The sequence below is a fragment of the Balaenoptera acutorostrata genome, chromosome 20, assembly GCF_949987535.1.
Source record: "Balaenoptera acutorostrata chromosome 20, mBalAcu1.1, whole genome shotgun sequence".
Taxonomy (NCBI): domain Eukaryota; kingdom Metazoa; phylum Chordata; class Mammalia; order Artiodactyla; family Balaenopteridae; genus Balaenoptera; species Balaenoptera acutorostrata.
This window is the reverse complement of record NC_080083.1, coordinates 42774430-42791968: the sequence shown is the minus strand read 5'-3', so window position 1 is coordinate 42791968 and position 17539 is coordinate 42774430. Positions and strand designations below refer to the sequence as shown.

The 17539-nt window shown below is 51.7% G+C and overlaps 2 protein-coding genes across 8 annotated transcripts in view; one reads left to right on the top strand and one right to left on the bottom strand.

Annotated features, from left to right (window-relative positions):
* Positions 1–828: 828 nt before the first annotated feature.
* Positions 829–7827, top strand: CNP (2',3'-cyclic nucleotide 3' phosphodiesterase). 2 transcript variants are annotated; one of them, XM_028165355.2, is made up of 4 exons: positions 829–985; positions 2266–2935; positions 4951–5090; positions 6311–7827. In XM_028165355.2, the coding sequence occupies exons 1-4, from the start codon at positions 983–985 to the stop codon at positions 6758–6760; spliced, it is 1263 nt and encodes a 420-aa protein (XP_028021156.2). In that variant the 5' UTR covers positions 829–982; the 3' UTR covers positions 6761–7827. The 2 variants fall into 2 exon arrangements, with proteins under 2 accessions (XP_028021156.2, XP_057392823.1); XM_057536840.1 differs by lacking the exon at positions 829–985 and adding an exon at positions 1089–1155.
* Positions 7828–9038: 1211 nt separating this feature from the next.
* The window catches only part of DNAJC7 (DnaJ heat shock protein family (Hsp40) member C7), a 28018-nt gene continuing 19517 nt past the window's right edge, over positions 9039–17539 (bottom strand). For 2 of the 6 annotated variants that reach the window (XM_007177663.2, XM_007177662.3), the window contains 7 exons: positions 16991–17155; positions 16072–16163; positions 12879–12952; positions 12357–12503; positions 11973–12125; positions 9784–9846; positions 9039–9375 (listed from right to left, as the gene is read on the bottom strand). In XM_007177663.2, the coding sequence (XP_007177725.2) occupies positions 9338–9375; positions 9784–9846; positions 11973–12125; positions 12357–12503; positions 12879–12952; positions 16072–16163; positions 16991–17155 (732 nt within the window). In that variant the 3' untranslated portion in view covers positions 9039–9337. Of the gene's footprint in view, positions 9376–9783; positions 9847–10649; positions 11065–11972; positions 12126–12356; positions 12504–12878; positions 12953–16071; positions 16164–16990; positions 17156–17539 lie in introns of those variants that run through there. The other 4 variants (XM_057536250.1, XM_057536246.1, XM_057536247.1 and 1 more) reach the window with 4 other exon arrangements.

The following is a 17539-nucleotide window of genomic DNA, read 5'->3' as shown; positions in this document are numbered from 1 at the left end:
CCAAGAACAGGGAGCAGCTGAGAGTAGGAGCTGCGGCTGGACCCACCTGTGCCAACCCAGGGCCGGGCGGTACAGTCAAGTAAACCAGGCTCCTCCAGCTTGTCTCCTCCTCTGTATAACGAGTACCTGCCTCAGTGATTGGTGTAAAGATTATATGGGTGCTTAGCACAGCACCTGGTGCACAGGAAGCTCTTGAATACCCACCCACTGAGCTTTCAGTGGTTTCACAGAGGGGGTGGCTGAGCAGCTGAGGACGGAGTTAGGATTTCATTACATGATTCATCCCTTTGGCCACTGCCATCCTAGTCCCGGCTCCATAATTCCTGAAACGGCTGTGGTTGGTTGGGGCAGAGGCTGGGACCTGCCGGACTAGGGGGAGGCAAGTGAGGCATTTCAGATGCAACTTTTAAGGAACGTAGGGCCAAAAAACTCAATAAGGAAGAGAAAGTATTTTAACGCAATACTGTAAAAAAAAAAATTAATGCAAAACCCGATGATGAGTAAAATATCAAAATTTAAAATAAAGACAGGATTCGACCTTGTACTTGCACGACCCTCCCTCCCTCGCCTCAACCGAATCTCGGCGCGGGACCCGGGAGGGGTGACTGCCTGCCTCTTCAAGGAGTTCATCATTACCTTGTACAAGAAGAAGAGGCCGCAGAAGCCCCCCCGCTCCCCACCCCCCAGCCTCCGCCGCCGCACAGGTGCCTCGAAGCCCAGGTGCCCCATGCGGCGGGAGTGCGGGCTGGCGGTCCGCAGCCTGCCCCGCCCCAGCGCCGAGTCAGTTTCGGGTTTCGACTCGCCGCGCCTGCGCAAAGGGGGCCGGGCTCGGCCCACCCGGCGCCCGCCCGCGCGCGCTCCGCCCCCGGGCTATGTAAGGCGGCCCCCAGTAGGGTCGCGTCACCGCTACACTCCGTGTCCCTCCGCGCAGGCGGGCGGCCCCGGAGAGCTGGTGCTGAGACGGCGGCGCCCCCTCCTCATCATGGTGAGCGGGCGCGGGAAGGCGGGGAGGGGAGCAAGCGGACCGGGCCGGGGTGGCACCATAATGAAAAACTGGAGTATTGGGGAATTTGGGAGAGGAAGTGGCATGCAAATGAGGACCCGAGGTTCCGGAGTTGAGTCGGGGCTTTCTTGGCTGTCCGGTACAGGTCTGAGGTAGGGGTGATGCTGGGAGACTGGGGAGTGGGGACGGCGCTGGAGGAGGAAGGGAACCGCTCCGCAGAAGGTGCTGCCCCGGAGCAGACCCGGCTGGCAGTTGGGCCGGGGTAGCGTGCGCTGGGCCCGCGCTGGGCTGGCGTTCAGCGCCCTCCCCTGCCCAGGGCCTTGTCTGAGATAAATGTACGCCAGCTGAGCACTCAGGGTGCTGGCGGGAGGTGGGGCCTCCCGGTTTAGAGGAGAAGGCGCTGTACAGTAAAAACTATTGATTGTCACCTGTGGCTTTTAGCAGGCAGGAAAACAAGTGGCTCAGAGAGGTGCTGCTGACACACAGCGAGGGGTGAGCAGAGCGAGACCCTGGACGCAGGTGCCCTGAACCGCCCAGTCCTGGGGCAGACACAAAGACCACGACTTTGTGGGGGGCCCAGGGCAGAGGAGGAGGAGGTGGCAGGCGTGCTGAATGAAGCCCTTTGTCTAGCGCTCTCCTGCCCTGCCCCCCGCCAGCTCTTCTGTGGGACCATTGTCCCCCCATCCCAGACAAGAGAGTATTATCTGTCGCTGGCATTGTTGGGGGAAGGGAGGCGGTCTTTGGGTGACCCTTCTCCACCCTCACCCTGCTCTGTGCCCTCAGGGCCACGGCCGCTGTGGCTTTGCCCAGACATAGAGCCCCCCACCTCCAAAGAGGTCATCCTTAATAAGTGCCAGGAATACAAAGTTAGGGTTCACTCCTAGAAACGCAGGCTTCAGGCCCTCCCCTGCACGCACTTCCAGCACCGTTTTCCTTTCGAGGTGGCAGCAGTGGGTGATCCTTGAGGCTAATCCTTGAGGCTATGGTTCTCACTAGACGAAAGAGTTTAGGACCGCTCAGACAAGCATCCCTCTCCATCCTGCAAAGCCAGAAGCCTTCGGGTCTCAAGGACCGAGGAGAGACGGTCCAGCAACCCACGGCTTGGGAGGGTGCCCAAGGCACCAGGGGTGCCTGTCAATCAGGGCCGTAGCACCTGAGCCAGCTGGGGTTCCCGGTTAGAATGAGGCCAGAGACAAGGAGGCGAAGCTGGCGGGGTGGCCCCGAGTGACCTGGCTGATGTCTGTCTTCCCCTCCTCACACAGAATAGAGGCTTCTCCCGAAAGAGCCAAACGTTCCTGCCCAAGATCTTCTTCCGCAAAATGTCATCCTCAGGGCCCAAGGACAAGCCAGAGCTGCAGTTTCCCTTCCTGCAGGACGAGGAGACGGTGGCCACACTGCAGGAATGCAAGACACTCTTCATCCTGCGCGGCCTGCCCGGGAGCGGCAAGTCCACGCTGGCCCGGGTCATCGTGGACAGGTACCGGGATGGCACCAAGATGGTGTCTGCCGACACCTACAAGATCACCCCCGGTGCCCGGGGGGCCTTCACCGAGGAGTACAAGCAGCTGGACGAGGACCTGGCTGCTTACTGCCGCCGGGACGTCCGGGTCCTCGTGCTCGATGACACCAACCACGAGCGGGAGCGGCTGGAACAACTCTTTGAGATGGCCGACCAGTACCAGTACCAGGTGGTGCTGGTGGAGCCCAAGACGGCGTGGCGGCTGGACTGTGCCCAGCTCAAGGAGAAGAACCAGTGGCAGCTGTCGGCCGACGATCTGAAGAAGCTGAAGCCTGGGCTGGAGAAGGACTTCCTGCCACTCTACTTCGGCTGGTTCCTGACCAAGAAGAGTTCCGAGGGCCTCCGCAAAGCCGGCCAGGCCTTCCTCGAGGAGCTGGGCAACCACAAGGCCTTCAAGAGGGAGCTGCGACACTGTAGGTGGCGGGGTGGGCGGGTGGGGGCAGTTAGCCTTATTCGTAAGCCCCTCTTGCTGGGCACGGGGTGCTGCGTGCACGGGACCATTGTTCTCAAAGCACTGGGGGAGGCAGGGGGCTCACCTGGTACCGGCAGAGGCCGCTTTGGGTGGTGGACGCCCCGTGGGTTATGGGAGAGGCGTTTGCCAGGCACCTTGCCTCTCACCGCACCCTTCCTCCTGCCCTCTGCTTCCCATCTGCGCTCTCCCAGCCTGGATCTAGGCCACTGACCCCGTCTCAGAGGTGGGAAAAACAAATTACCTACTGCCATAGCAGGAAGTACATCAACATTTCGTAAAACCTTGGAGGGAGAATCTGGTCCGATGTTTTCAAACTCATTTTTAGCAGCAGAACTATTTTCTAGAATAGAATATGCCATGCAACCCTAAGCTGCAGAAAAATTACAACTCGGACTATTGTGACTCCACTGGAGATGGTTCCCAGGCCTTGAGCTATCCAGTGCACCTCCTGTGGCATCCCACAGCTCCAGAGAACAGTCTCCGTAGTCTAGCCCCTCGTTTTTGCAGATGGGAAAATGCCCAGAAGGGTTGCGGGGTTTGCCCAAAGCTGTAGTGAGAGCTTGACTCTGTTGCCTCTAGAGGGGCCTCCCCTTATTGGGTTGGACCACGGTTCGCTCCTGCAGGGGCTGTTTGCTCCATCGAGAGGGGAGGTTTGGGATAGGGAAGGACCCTGGTGGCCCTCCTTCTCCAGTGGCCCATTGGGGAATATGTCACCCATTCCCACTAATCATCTGTTCTTCCTTTAACTCATTCCTAGTTCCCCCTGATTTTAGGCTATCTTCATACTTGAAATATCCCCACCGTGTTTCTTTGCGTTGTCAGAGGTAATTTGTGCCGGTATAAGTTCTCAGAGAACTCTTATCTCAGCTCCTAAAATTCAAATGCTGGGAAACCGGGGAACTGTGGTGCCTGCACCAGCCAGGCGTGAGCCCTGTACCTGTGAATAGCGTGACAGAGAAGCTCCCAAGGCAGGGCTCCTAGTTAGAGCTGGTTCTGCCCTGGAGATTGCCTCTTGAGGCTGCTTTTACCATTAAAAACTGGGATCCTTCTGCCCAGGACACAGCAGGAGAAATGTAATGGGCCACAAACAAGGCCTGCCCTCAGAGTAGAGGTCTCCCTCCCCTGTGGAGGGTGAGCGACCTCCTTCACAGGGATTCAACCCTGGGGGTAAACAGGAAAAGCCTAGTGACTCTGAAGCTAGCCACAAGGCTTACAGTCTAGAGACTGAAATCAGATACCCCAAGTCTCATCGAAACTACCAGCCACATAATGTCATCCTGTTATCTCCCAAGACCCTTCCTGCACCAGGCCCATAATAGGCTTTCTTCCACCAAACGAGGCTGTAAGCTACCTATTACTACAGTGACCAGGTAACTTCTTGTTCAAGTGGCCCCTGAGTGAAATGGGGCACGACTAATAATTACCTAGGCAGTCTTGGGAAAACTGGGAGGTGTGGTCACCCCCAGTTGTATTTGATTGACAGATTAGGGTCAATCACTTGCCCCAGGTCCACAGGCTTGGAAGTGGGCTGGATGTTAATTATGCTGTTTCTGGCTCCTTCCATATACCACACAGTTCCCAACCTCTTTTTTCTTTCTACCCCATTTTTCATGACCTGCTTCCCTCTTTTCAGATGTGTAGCTAGTGAAGTTCAGATTCCCTTGGCATATGCCACCTACCCCTGGGTTACAAGTGCCTTAGTTTTCACGTCTGGGTAAGAGACGTAAAAATCTGTAGAACGTAAAGCAGGGAACTTATATCAACACCTTTTCATAGCTCCAAAGTTGCTATTAATTTGACCAACTAATGAATGGTAGTGGATTGCTCAATTATAGTGGATTGCAAATTTATACTTAATGTTCGATTTTTTTCCTCTGGGTCTCCCATGGTCTTGGTGATAGATGTTGCAATGCCCCTGCTCTCCCGCCCTGACTGCCCCACTCTCTCTCCCTTCAGTTGTCTCTGGGGATGAGCCCAGGGAGAAGATTGAACTGGTCAGCTACTTTGGGAAGAGACCCCCGGGCGTGCTGCACTGCACAACCAAGTTCTGTGACTATGGGAAGGCCGCTGGGGCAGACGAGTACGCCCAGCAGGATGTGAGTGCTCCTCGGGGACACCTGGCTGAGGTGGGGAGAGGGCAGGGTCTTCCGGAGAAGGGTACCGGCTCAAGGCAGGGACCACAAACCAGACAGCCTCTCAGGAAAAGAGGCAGCTCCATCCCCAGCTTGCCGGCAGCCTGTCTAGTGCCCACCAGAGCCTGTTCCTTCTGCAGATGCGCAGAGAGTGCTGGTCGGCAGCAGCTCCTGCTCTGGCCCCTAAGCCTGTGTTCAGTTCCAAAGGCTAGAAGTCCCTTACCCCCAGTCTGAGGCCTGGCTGTGCTCTGAAGTGGGGAGTGTCGATAGGGAGGCTTATTGGCTTAGGGGTACCAGCCCCGTCCCTGCCACACAGCCCGAGTCTCCCGCCCACAGCCTCTGACATGGGATCCTTAACCACCGGGCGTGGCCGACTCCAGCCTCCTTCAGGTTGCCTTCACAGCAAGGCCGTCCCTGACCCTCTGCCAGCTCCCCCACTTCTCTGCCTAGGTTAAGGCAGCTGTTTTACTTGTTTATTCATTGGTCTCCTCCCACACGAATGGAAGCTCCCTGAGGGCAGCACTATTTACAGTGTGGTTCACCTTGTATCCCTAGCACCTACCACAGCTGCATGAATGAACACAGCACTTTCACTCCCATCTCTAACTGTTCATTCATTTAGCAGTGTTTATTAAGCACCTGTTATGCACTAGACACTGTTAGGACCAGGGGTTGTGAGCAAAATAGGGAAGATGTTATGGTCAAAATCGGAGAGATGGGCTTTTTCAGAGAATCAGATATAACGTAAGCCAAAGTGTATGGAGCAGATTTTGATCAAAGTCCTTTGTTTCTGACCTCACCCCACCCTCCAGGATAGTGCCTGGATACCAGGGTGCTTTTACAGGGTGAGTCGAGTAGTAACGACAACAGCCCTTGCCAGGCTCTTCTTTAGTCCTCACGCTGAGGAAGGTTCTAGCCTCAGCTCTCTCTTACAGGTGAATGAGCCCTGAAGCTAGTGGGTGGGGAGCCCGGCCTGAGCTCAGGAAGCCTTGCGTCTCACGCCTGCTCTCTCCTGCCTCTCTGGCACCTTCATTTTTTCAAGCAGCCTGGACAGTGTCAGTGGAAAGACATCCTCCGAGCACATGGCCACGGATGCGGATGTCTGCGGGCTCTGCTCGGTGGCACTCACTGTCCCTCTCTCGATGCCGCCACCTCCAGCTCAGTCCTCTGTCCTCTCTCCGTAGGTGGTGAAGAAATCCTACTGCAAGGCCTTCACGCTGACCATCTCTGCCCTCTTTGTGACACCCAAGACGACGGGAGCCCGGGTAGAGCTGAGCGAGCAGGAGCTGGCCTTGTGGCCGAACGACGTGGACAAGCTGTCCCCCTCTGACAGCCTGTCGCGGGGCAGCCGCGCGCACATCACCCTGGGCTGCGCGGGTGACGTGGAGGCCGTGCAGACGGGTGTTGACCTGCTAGAGATTGTGAAGCAGGAGAAGGGGGGTAACCGCGGCGAGGAGGTGGGTGAGCTCAGCCGGGGCAAGCTCTACTCCTTGGGCAGTGGGCGCTGGATGCTGAACCTGGCCAAGAAGATGGAGGTCAGGGCCATCTTCACGGGGTACTACGGGAAGGGCAAGGCCGTGCCCACACGGGGCGGCCGCAAGGGTGGCGCCTTTCAGTCCTGCACCATCATCTGAGTGTTCCCGGGCCACCAGCCCCCGCTCTTTACAAGGGAATGGGGAGGAGAGGGAAGCATCCCTCTGCTTGATTTTTGGTTTAAGATTTCTATTTTTTTTTTTTTTTTTTTTTTTACTCAAAGTTAACCTTCTTGTAACTTTTAAAAAACTTGTAAAATAACTGCTCTTTTTTCCTGCCCACGCCCTTCCCCTCTAACGCTCAAGCTCTCAACACAAGGGGGTGAGTAGGCGCCATTCAGGAACCCAGACCGAAGCTGATGCGGCTGGGCCGAGTTGGGCCTGGACCGGAGCCACAACCCCACGACCCGCTTACAGTTGCTGGGCCCCTAGGCCCACTGCCCCACACAGGGCCGGCTAGTGGGGACGGACACCCCAGCGCTGCTTGTATTCGCGGGGTGGTCACCACGGCCACAGAAGACTAGTGGTGGATTTGAGACGGGATGATCCCCGGGCTTTGATCCCATTTCTTAATCAGTGTTGTAGCCCCAGGAAGCCTGGGCCTACTTACCGGGGTAGAAAAGGGGTTTCTACCGTCCACCTTTGGTCCTACGTGCCCGTCCCCTCCTCCCCACACTGTAACTCGGCAACAGGTTGATACTAGGGAAGAAAAGAGAGTAAGCAGCGGTCACATCCCAGGCCGGCTACAGGGCCCACCCCAGGAAGCGGGTGGGCTGCCATCCTGCCAGGGGCGTAGTTCTGCCGTGTGGATGGGGAGATCAGGGCCAGAGACAGCGCCTCGGTGGGAAAGCTCCAATCTTGCTGTCCGCCCGCCCATCTTGCCTCCTTGGTGCCTCCGCTAAAGGGGGTCAGTGGGTACCAAGAGCCAATGGAGTGGCCCCCAGCTGTTACGCGCCAAGCCCCACCCGGTGCCTCTGGGAAGGGGCTTTTAACATTGCTGCAGGTGCTGTGGTTCCTGGGGTGCCCTCCGCTGCCCTCTGCTCAGTAACAGGGCCTTGCTAATCGGGTTGTCACTTGACAGAAGTGCCCGGGATTTTAGTTACTATCCTGGCTTTGCCCAACCTCAGCAACTTGTAAGACTGATAATGAAATAAATCGTGTTAATCCTAGCTGCGTGCAGTCTCTCTCACCCTCTATGCCCAGCTCAGTCTTCCCTGGGGCAAGGGCAGGGTGCATTAGGACTGCCTTTGTCCCCCAGCTTGGGGCCATCGGTCCTGTCTCCCCTCTGCGGGCTGAGCACAGCTGTGGCGAGGCTGGGCAGTGGAACAGTGTTGGCTTTCATGAGGCGGCAGAAGGGAGAGAGGCTGGTCTTGGATGCACACAGGCGGGAGTTGGCCGGTGTGAGGGACGTGGAGCACAGAGCTGCCACCCCCCAGCAACTGGGCACAGGCCCGCAGGTGTGCCTGCGTTCTCTAGGGAAGGCCACCTTCAGATCAGTGCCACTTCAAACACAAGAGAAGAGCTGACTCTTCCAAGCCAACAGGGGCCTGGATGGCTAGCTACATGGGAACTTCCCAGGCCTAACGCAGTCAGCATTTCACCGCGGCCTTGGCACTAAAGGGGGAAGACTGGAAAGAAAGGGGCAGAGGCTCAGATGGAAGAGACATAGCTATTTGGGCCAAGGTCTTTACCCAGCCATCTCTACTTACCAGAGCACCAAAAATCTGAGCTTCAGCCAAAGCTTCAAGTGTGTCTGCCTGAAACTGAGATTATTCACCACAAACACAAAGCTTGACCTGAACAGCATGACATATACCACTGCTTCCTTCCCCCAGCTTGCTCCCATAGAGGAAGGGACACCAGTGGAGAAGGCAAGGGGCGTTTGCTAAGAGTGGTGTTTCCAGCTGAGTGAGCTGATGTCAGCGCCCAGATCCCTGCACCCAGGAGCTGCCTGTCCCACTTGGAAAGGATCTGAGGGTCAAGAAGGCAGGATTTTGTCCTTGTCACCATCTCCCTCAAGCAGTGGGAACTCTGAGAGCCCATGTAAGCCTATGAGTTAGCCCAGCCTGACACCTGGCACCCACTTTGGACACGTGCAGCTTCTAGTGACTTCTGGGGGCCCTACCGTAAAACGTGTTCTCTGAACTCGCTGCCCCATGACTGGCATCAGGCTGGGCACAGTAGTGTCCCCAGCGCCTGCTCGGCACTCCCGTGCTAAACTGATTTGGGGGCAGCCAGCACCCCACCTGCCCCCAGGTGCCCCCACCCCTCGTGGGGTGGCTTGCTGAGCCTGAAGTCCACGTGGGCATCAGCTCCGTGCTGGGGGCTCAGCTCTGGCCCACTGACCCTGGAGTGACACAAAGCGGCTGCCAGAGCAAAGTGCCAGAAAGGGTCAAAACATTTTATTCTCTTAATTTTTTTTTTTTTTAATAAAGTTAAACAGTAAAACAAAAATTCACAAGCTGCCCTGTCCACCCCCCACCTCCCTCCCCTACCCGCAGTCTTCGGCGCTGGCTCCCTTTCCTTCACCCCACTCACACAGACACCGGGTATCCAGCTGAGAAAATGAAACTGCTCTAAGTACGTGGATCATAATGAAGGGAGGAGGTGAACTGTGTCCACATTCGAGGTTAAACTGAGCAAGTCTGCATTTTCTGGGCTCCGGGTGGTTTCCTTTCATTAGCCAAACTGAAAAAAGAAATTCCCTGGACCAGATGCTGTAGGGAAAAGAAAAGCTTGTTAGCTGGCTCTGTGAGTTTTCTGGGGGAAGATCAGTTTGCCCTGATTATGGAGAGTCTTTAAGGGCTACTTCAAACAGAAAAACCTCTAAGGGTATCAAACAGGCTGGGCCTTGGGGCATAGGAGGGAGCATGCAAGCAGGTTGTATGTGCGTAGTTCTAACACCTTCACTCTTGCAGACAAGCTCCGGTACTAGGGAGCTTAGAGACGTCTCCCTGACCCTGTGCAGGTGTGCCCGCAAACCCCTCCTCCATCCTCAGCAGCACCCGAGGGTGCAGATGTCCTGCTGGACGAGAATTCTGCTGCCTCCACTGTTGGGCCCCTAGTGCTGCCTAACTGGGGAGTCCTTGTGTCGGTTTGTGGTCTGGGAACTCAGGCACACCCACCTTCAAAGCTGAAGCCCCCAGGACCGCCAAAGAATGCCTTGAAGATATTGTTTGCATCAAAATCTGCGGAGCAAATTGAGAAGCAGAGAAGGCACAAAAAGGTGAAAAAATTAGAAGCGTCTGAAGAGGAACTTAAGAGAGACCCATTCTCTAATGGGTCTCCAAAGCTTTCCCAGATAATATCACTTGCCTCCTTTCCCCAAACTTCACCAACGAGAGGTGATCCCACTACTTGATCCCACTCCTGGGATGTGTTCCCTTCTTCCAAGCATGGTCCCAAAGGAAAGCTTTTGCCTCAACCCACTTCACTGGGCCTTCTCAAGAACTGGAAATGCCCTTTGCGCTTTACTACATAAGACTTTCTCCACACTGTCTCCCTATAAGGCTGGGGCTGCTACTGAAAAGGCTAAAATGTATCACTTAAGTGCTACTAAGACTGTATATAAGAATGAGACCTATGATTTACTGCATGTGTTTGATGCCATACTCTGTCTACACTGTATGCCAGAAAAAAAGCTATAGTCTACTAAGCACCTACCAGGTGCCAATCACGGTGCTGGGTACTTTGCATACATTATATCATTGAGTATCAATTTATACTCAACAAAACCTAAGAAGCTCAAGTAACTTGCCCAAGATCACGTGGCCAGTGAAAGCAACAAAACAACACTGCCAACCCCTGTGTGCCTCTAGCGCCGTGCTTTCTTCACCAGGCCACAGCACGTCTCACGTCCCCAGTCTGCCTAACTCCCTAAGCTGCACAGGATTTATCTCCACCAGCCAATCCCACCCACAGGCACATTGTGTCCAAAAGTAAATTTTTCTTTGCCTGTGTATCTGCTCACCTTCCTGGGTCCCCCAGCTCAGGGAATAGCCCCATCAGGTCAGCTGTGCCAAAGCCACTCTTGACTTAGTCCTCTGCCTCTCCCAACACGTTCCACAGCCACTCCTGTTGATTCTCACACTGTCTCCCGATTGTACCCTCCGATTCTCTCCTAGTGATTGTGTCTTCCCTCCTCCTCACCCTTTCCAAACCAGCTCGCCTCAGTGCCATCACAAATATATCTCCAGAGCCTAAATCAGGTCCATGGCTCCCCGACTTATATCCCTTCAACAGCTTTTGACTGCTTACAATTCTTCTCAACTGCTGGGCAGAGCAATGTTTATTATTGGTAAACCTAGGGGTTTTTTTGGGGGGGCTGCACCTCGCAGCATCAAAACCATGCCCCCTACAGCGGAAGCGCAGAGTCCCAACCACTGGACCGCCAGGGAAGTCCAAACCTAGGTTTTAGAAAACACACACACACACACCTGAATATAGGTTTTATAAAACACACACACACACACCACCCCCACCGAACTGGCAAGGTCAGAACTATCTGTATAGCATCATCAACCTTATTTTAAATTCCAACAGATTTTCTCAGTGGAAGAGAAAGGGTTGGCATCAGAGGCAGTGGTCTGAGAACTGTGCATAGTTCAGGGCTTCTTTTATCTCCAGCTAAGCTCACAGTGAGCAATGATGCTCACGGCTGCACTTTACTTCATTCTAAGTCTTTTGCGGAAACTGAAGTCTGTGAGGGCTTACAGGAATGTGTGAGACGCATAAATATCAGTCAGCAAACACTTTGCAGTGGGGGAAGAAAGAACTTCCAGCCAAAAGGAAAAGCCCACATTCTTTCCTGTAGCCTCTAAGGCCTGCTGAGGTCTGACCCAGCTTCTGTGCAGCTCTCACCCCCCTGTGCCTCGAGCACCCTCTATCCTCCTAGCCAAGCCCCTGGTAGCTCCCACAAGGTGCTATGCTTTTCTGCACATCCAAGCCTTCCCTTGCTAGTGCTGACCTCCTCGGCACCCACTCTGCACCCTTGACACCTGCTATACTTTACTGCCCTCGCTGGACTCCATGTCTATTAGACCAGGGGTCAGACTTGGCCTATGGGCCGGAGTTTGCAAACCCCTGGACTGGGGGTTCCCGGACGTCAGGGAATCTGTTTGATTCACCTTTGTTATTTTCCACACCCATCAGAGTACCTCACACATTACAGGTACTCATCAGAGTGCACTTTACAAATTGCGGAGCGTCACTGGCTGATTACATAACTCTCCCTCTGGAGCATCTTTAGAAAAAATGTTAACGTTCCGTAGCTGTCAGATTCATCCTAGGCTGCCCCAACCAACTCCCAACTCACCACCCATATTCATGCCCTCTTCATCCAGGTCTTGTCCACTGTCGTATCGAGTCTTTTTCTTGGGATCAGAGAGTATGGTAAAAGCTTCTCCGACTTCCTTGAACTTTTTCTCCTCCTCCTTCTGAACTTCAGCACTGGCTCCACTGTGCCGATCTAAAGGGAGGAGTATGGGAAGAACTCAGAGCCTCAAGAAAACAAAGTTTAAGAGAAAGACCACATTATGCCTGATTTTAGAATCTGGTACTTCCCAAATTCGGAGGGTATGGAACTGAGCAACACCTTATTCCAGCTGAGGAGCCGCTCTGAGGCTTCCGTGCTGGACTGAGCTTGGCAGCGCGGGCCTAGCCTGCTCCTCCCACTGAGCCCCCTCCCCACCCGCTCTACCTGGATGGTGCATCAAGGCCCGTTTCCGATAAGCTTTCTTGATCTCGTCCTCAGAGGCATTCTTGTCTACTCCAAGAATCTTGTAGTAATCTTTCCTCTTACTCTTCTTCAGTTCCAGCTGTGCATTTTTTAGGAGCTGTTTGTGTTCTGGAGGAAGACATCTGGCGTCAACGGACGAGCCTGATTCTGGCTTCCCCTACCAGGCCCCACCCAGATGCCCTGGAGGCAGAAGCCTCATTAACCATACCAGGGGCTTTTACAGTGTTTTCTTCTGGAGATTAAAAAAATCTACTCCTGGGTATGTTCTTCACATTGGCCTCATCACACAGAAAAGGAAGTGAAAGTGACAGGGAGGACTGGGGACCAGAAAACAGGTGTCTTGTCCCACTCTCGGGGTCTCTTCTCACTTCTTCAAATAAGCTCCAGGTTCATCCCTGAATCAAACTACTCCTATGTCCAGTTTTAGGACCTACAAGTCAGACCACACAGTTCCCTGAGAAACATGCTCTCAAACTCCTTTACCTTTTGTTTTCTCCGTCTGATATACTTTTTCATAGTCCCGTACTGCTTCTTCATACTGTTCTGTGTCCATGTAACTGAGAAGGAAATACAGGGCAGTACAGTGACATAAATAGCAATGGCCTTCAGTATCACTCTAGGGGAAGAGGCATGGCTCAAGCAAGAGACACACACTTTTGGTTGAGATGCTTCATGAAACAGGAGTCCTTAAGCTAGCCATAAGAAAAATGAACTACCAATTCCTCAAGAAAAAGAGAGAGAGAGGTCTCACGTGACTTGCACCTAACCAGCAAAGTGATATTCTGCTCTGAGCAGACAGCAACCAAGGGGAGAGTGTTCCTTCTGATTTCACTCAGAGCCACCGAGAGGCATCTGGATCACCTCAGGAGAGAGAAATGTGAAGGTACCTACTTAATTACTTGGGACTGAAACACAGGAGAAAAACTATCAAGTGAGATCAATGGATATGGAAGAGCTTGGAAACAGAGTGCCATAAACATGCAGGGCCAGCTCCAATCCAGAGTAGATGTGGGATTCGTCAGCCACTAGAAGGATCAAGTTCAAGGTGGTGGCTGCTGGCAAATGCTTCCATTAAGACTAATCAATCTGAGAGATGTAGGTGAGATAGAAAAGGAGACTGTAAACACAGGCTTGCTTCTATTTCAATAGCACAGAAGAATGGAGGGCCCCTGGCCCAAAATGGGAGGAAACAAGCTTGACAGGCTGATCGCCAGACCTTTTAAGTGTCTCTTCCACAGAAGTAAAGTGAAATGCCACTTTACTTCTGTGGAAGAGACACTTAAAAGGTCTGGCGATCAGCCTGTCGCATTTTCCTGATAATATCACTGGCTCCAAGACTGGCCTACCGATTAAACAGACTCTGGTAGCACTTCCAGACAGTCACCATCAGCTGGGGAGTGGGAAGTGACCACGCAGTGCAGCTAGCCACTGCACAAAGAGGTTCAATTTACTACACTGCTGCCACACAAGCCGATCTCTGCAAACATCACAGAGCCCCACCAGGCTTAGAGGCCAGAGCAGGGGGAGCATTACCGCTGTGGCTGGCAAAAGAGAAGCCCAACATCTTAGGCATCTCTGATTTTCTGGCCACATCTTGATTAATGACTTTTAAAAAATGGTGACAAAACCAATGCCCCACAGACGCAAGGTACAAATGCTACTAGGAGCACAGAGAACCCATTTGCAGGATGGAGTATAATAATATAAACTGAAGTAACAGAAAATTAATAACTGACAGCTCTGGGTATAGAAGTGATGTGACAAACAAGTTACCCTGATGGACTTACCAGGCCCTTACATAATGTACTAAATAAACTTATATTAGTGATTTGCATTTTTACTTCACACTTTTTTTTTTTAATTCAAGGACATCCTTACATTAAAATTTTTTTTTTTTTAAGTTGAAGAAAAAGTAGAAAAGTAGAGCTTTAGGGCAAACGGAAAACTCCAGCCCATCATGCGAAATGTAGCAAAGATCTGGCCTCTCCCCACCTGTAGGGGTGGGCTAAGGCGGACTGGGGCAGCAGTCAGGCCTCTCGTAAGGCTCCGGCCTGAGCTAGTCTCCAGTACTTCTTGTCAGTCCCAGCTGCCCGAGGGGACTGCTGCCAAGCCCTCAGCCGACTGTGCCCAACAGTGCCCGCTGTCCTCTGCGGCAGGATCTCATGGCAGAGCCACTCAGAGAACAGTTCTGTTTCTACCACAGAGATAAGGAGTTATCTGATCAAAGCAATTCCTGATTTTTATTTATTGCACGTATGAAAAATAAAATCCTTCATTCCATTACCCTCCTAACAAATCCAGAATTTTCTGTTCTCTTCCCAACCCTGTTCAAACACTACAAAGTGTTCCACTGAGTTGATACAGTATTATGTATCCAGCCACCCCCTTCCCACTAGACATCTAGGTGAGATTCTCCTCTTATGCTATTACAATAACACTGCAGTAAACATGTATATAGCATTTTGTGTCTGATAAAATATGTTTTGAGCTGGGTCAAAGGGTATGCTTTCATCTTCCAAAGCTTCCATGTGTGTCTGCAAGTGGTTTGAAAAGATGATATGACTGACAGTTGGTCTCATGGAATCTGTAATATAATTCCGTGTATGTTTGTTGGACAGATTTAGTCATCTACTTAGAAATTCACTTAAAAAAAAAAAAGCACTACACACAGGAGTTTTCCTATTTTTTACAAACGTGGATAATTTTGGGAAAACTAAATGGGAAGTAGCCCATGCTCTGCACCACTGGTGAGACTGGGAAGCTTGAAGAACTATGGGCTCATCAGATAGCAGTAACAGCACCTGTTCTTTGGCTATGCCATTTCATGACAAGGAATGGGATGGGTGTTGGAGGACTGGTATACAACAAATAGGTCTTCCTTTAGGAACTTTAAAGACAGGACATTCTTCTCTGGCTGGGAAATTAACCTGAAAAAAGAAAAGATGGATTTTGGGGAGAGGTCTCTCCTAGCCCCTGCTCACGTTCCTGTCCGGAGAAAAGAGTCTAGTGGGTTCAAGAATAAGATGAACAAGTATGCTGGGGAGCAACCTGACTCTGAAGGCATATCTGAGCACTAGATCTAGGCAGGTATATCCTGCCTCATAAATCACCTAGTCAGACAAGGATATTTCAAAAGGGGCTTCCATATACTGCTGGGAGGCTGAGCCAGATTAAATCCCTTCCTATCAAAAGACTGTCTTCCCTAACCCAGAACATACAGGATAGGCACAACTCTCAACTATCGCAAGAGATACCTTATTCCTCCTCTTCCAAGCACCATACATTCATTCAACAAAACATTAATTGAGTGAGCACCTACTGTGTGCCAAGCACCAAGTACTATGCCAAGTTAGAGCAAAAGTATACAACACAAAATAAAATCTCCAAAGGAAATGGATTTAAACTTTAACAAAAGGAATTTGGGTCAGGCATCAGAGGAAACTTACTGACCGTGAGGGGCGTAAGACACTGGCATGGGAGACTGAGGGAGCTTGTGCAATCTCCTCCGCTGGAGGTCTATAAAGATAGTCTAGGGCTGGAACAATCCCACCTAGAGGCAGGGGGAAGGACCAAATGACCTCACAACATCCCTGGGTCTGCTTCATCATCCATAATGCAATTCCCCTGGCAGGCCAGCAGCAACTCCCTCTTCCCCCCATCCACCAGAGGAACTTACCACTGAGCTCTTCTCAAGTAGGCTTTTATATAAGTGTCATCAAGCTTCACTGCATTTGTGCAGTCTTCTATTGCATCATCTAGTTTCCTAAGCTTCAGGAAAAAGAGAGCAGTCATACTTCACATCTTGGGCGACTGAGGGAGCCCAGAAGCTGTGGGCATGGCTTCAAAATTCTAAGAGGATCGATCAGTCATGCTGGCCCCCTAACCGCCACACTCATTCTTGGTCACTGGAAAGCCAGTATGTCAGAGGGCTAAGGACACCAAATTCAAAATTGGTTTCTTTCTAAATGATGGAAGCAAAGCACACTTATCTGCAAGGATAAACCACCTCTACCATTCCAGGTTAGTGCCCAACCAAGACATGGAAAGAGTAAGGGTGGTTCTTGCCTCCTATTCTTCCAGAGGGCAACTGGAGGGATCACAATTACTGTGATTTCTAAACTACTAGGGTTCTGCAAGAGCAAGGAGCCTATTCTTGTTTCTGACGGTTGTGTGGGACAGAACTTAGGACATTTTCAACTGAGCATGGTGACCATCAGTTATACTGGAGAAAAAAACTAAGCCTGCCTCATACTCGAATTTCCTCCAAATCACTCCTAAAAAAGAAATAATCACTTGCTTAGGCAAAAAGAAGCAATACTTGCTTTAAAAATTGTCCCAAAGCCTCTAGCCATTCTTTTACTGGAAGAAAGAAACTTGAAGAAGAACAGGTGGGAATATCCTTCCAAACTGTCCCTCAAGTACCCCTAAATTCCACAGAAAAAATAAAAGCTTGCCTCTCAGAAGGAAGTTCCTAACAAGCTGAAATATCAACCTTTTCTCATCTGGCTTACCCTCATTGGGCAAATTTCCCAAGACCTCTTTGTTGGCCCTTAAAAATATCTCCATAGGCCCCAAGCCCCAGATCAAGTGCTTACCTTGGAATTAACCGTACCCCGATTACAGTAGAGTTTAGCATTTGTTTTTATATTATTGGGGTCTATCCCCAGGGCTTCTGTGTACAGTTCATATGCTAGCTTGTAATTTCCTTCTTTAAATGCTTTATTCCCATCTTCTTTCTTTGCTTTAAGTGCTTTGGCATTCTACAGAGAAAAGCAAGGGAAGGTCAGTTCACATCCAGAAAGCCTCGCCTGAGAGGCCACTGCACAGAGAGGCCAGAGTCTATTTTCAATTTCTTAGATCCCAGTGGTTTAGCATCACATGGCCCTCCACCCTGCCCAACCCCACCACCTGGGTTATTTGTTGCTCATTGGTGCTTCCTACAGAGTGGACAGGGGAAACCAAGATTTATAAAAGAAAACCAATGAGACCTGTGTTACCCAGGGTTTACCTCCACTCCCCAGGATAAGCATTACTATTTTTTCTTCACTGAAGGAACAAAAAAAGAAAAAACACACTTAGATATTAAAAGGATCTGACCCTATAGATCACATTTACCTTTAGGCAAATAAAAGTTGTCCTGAAAT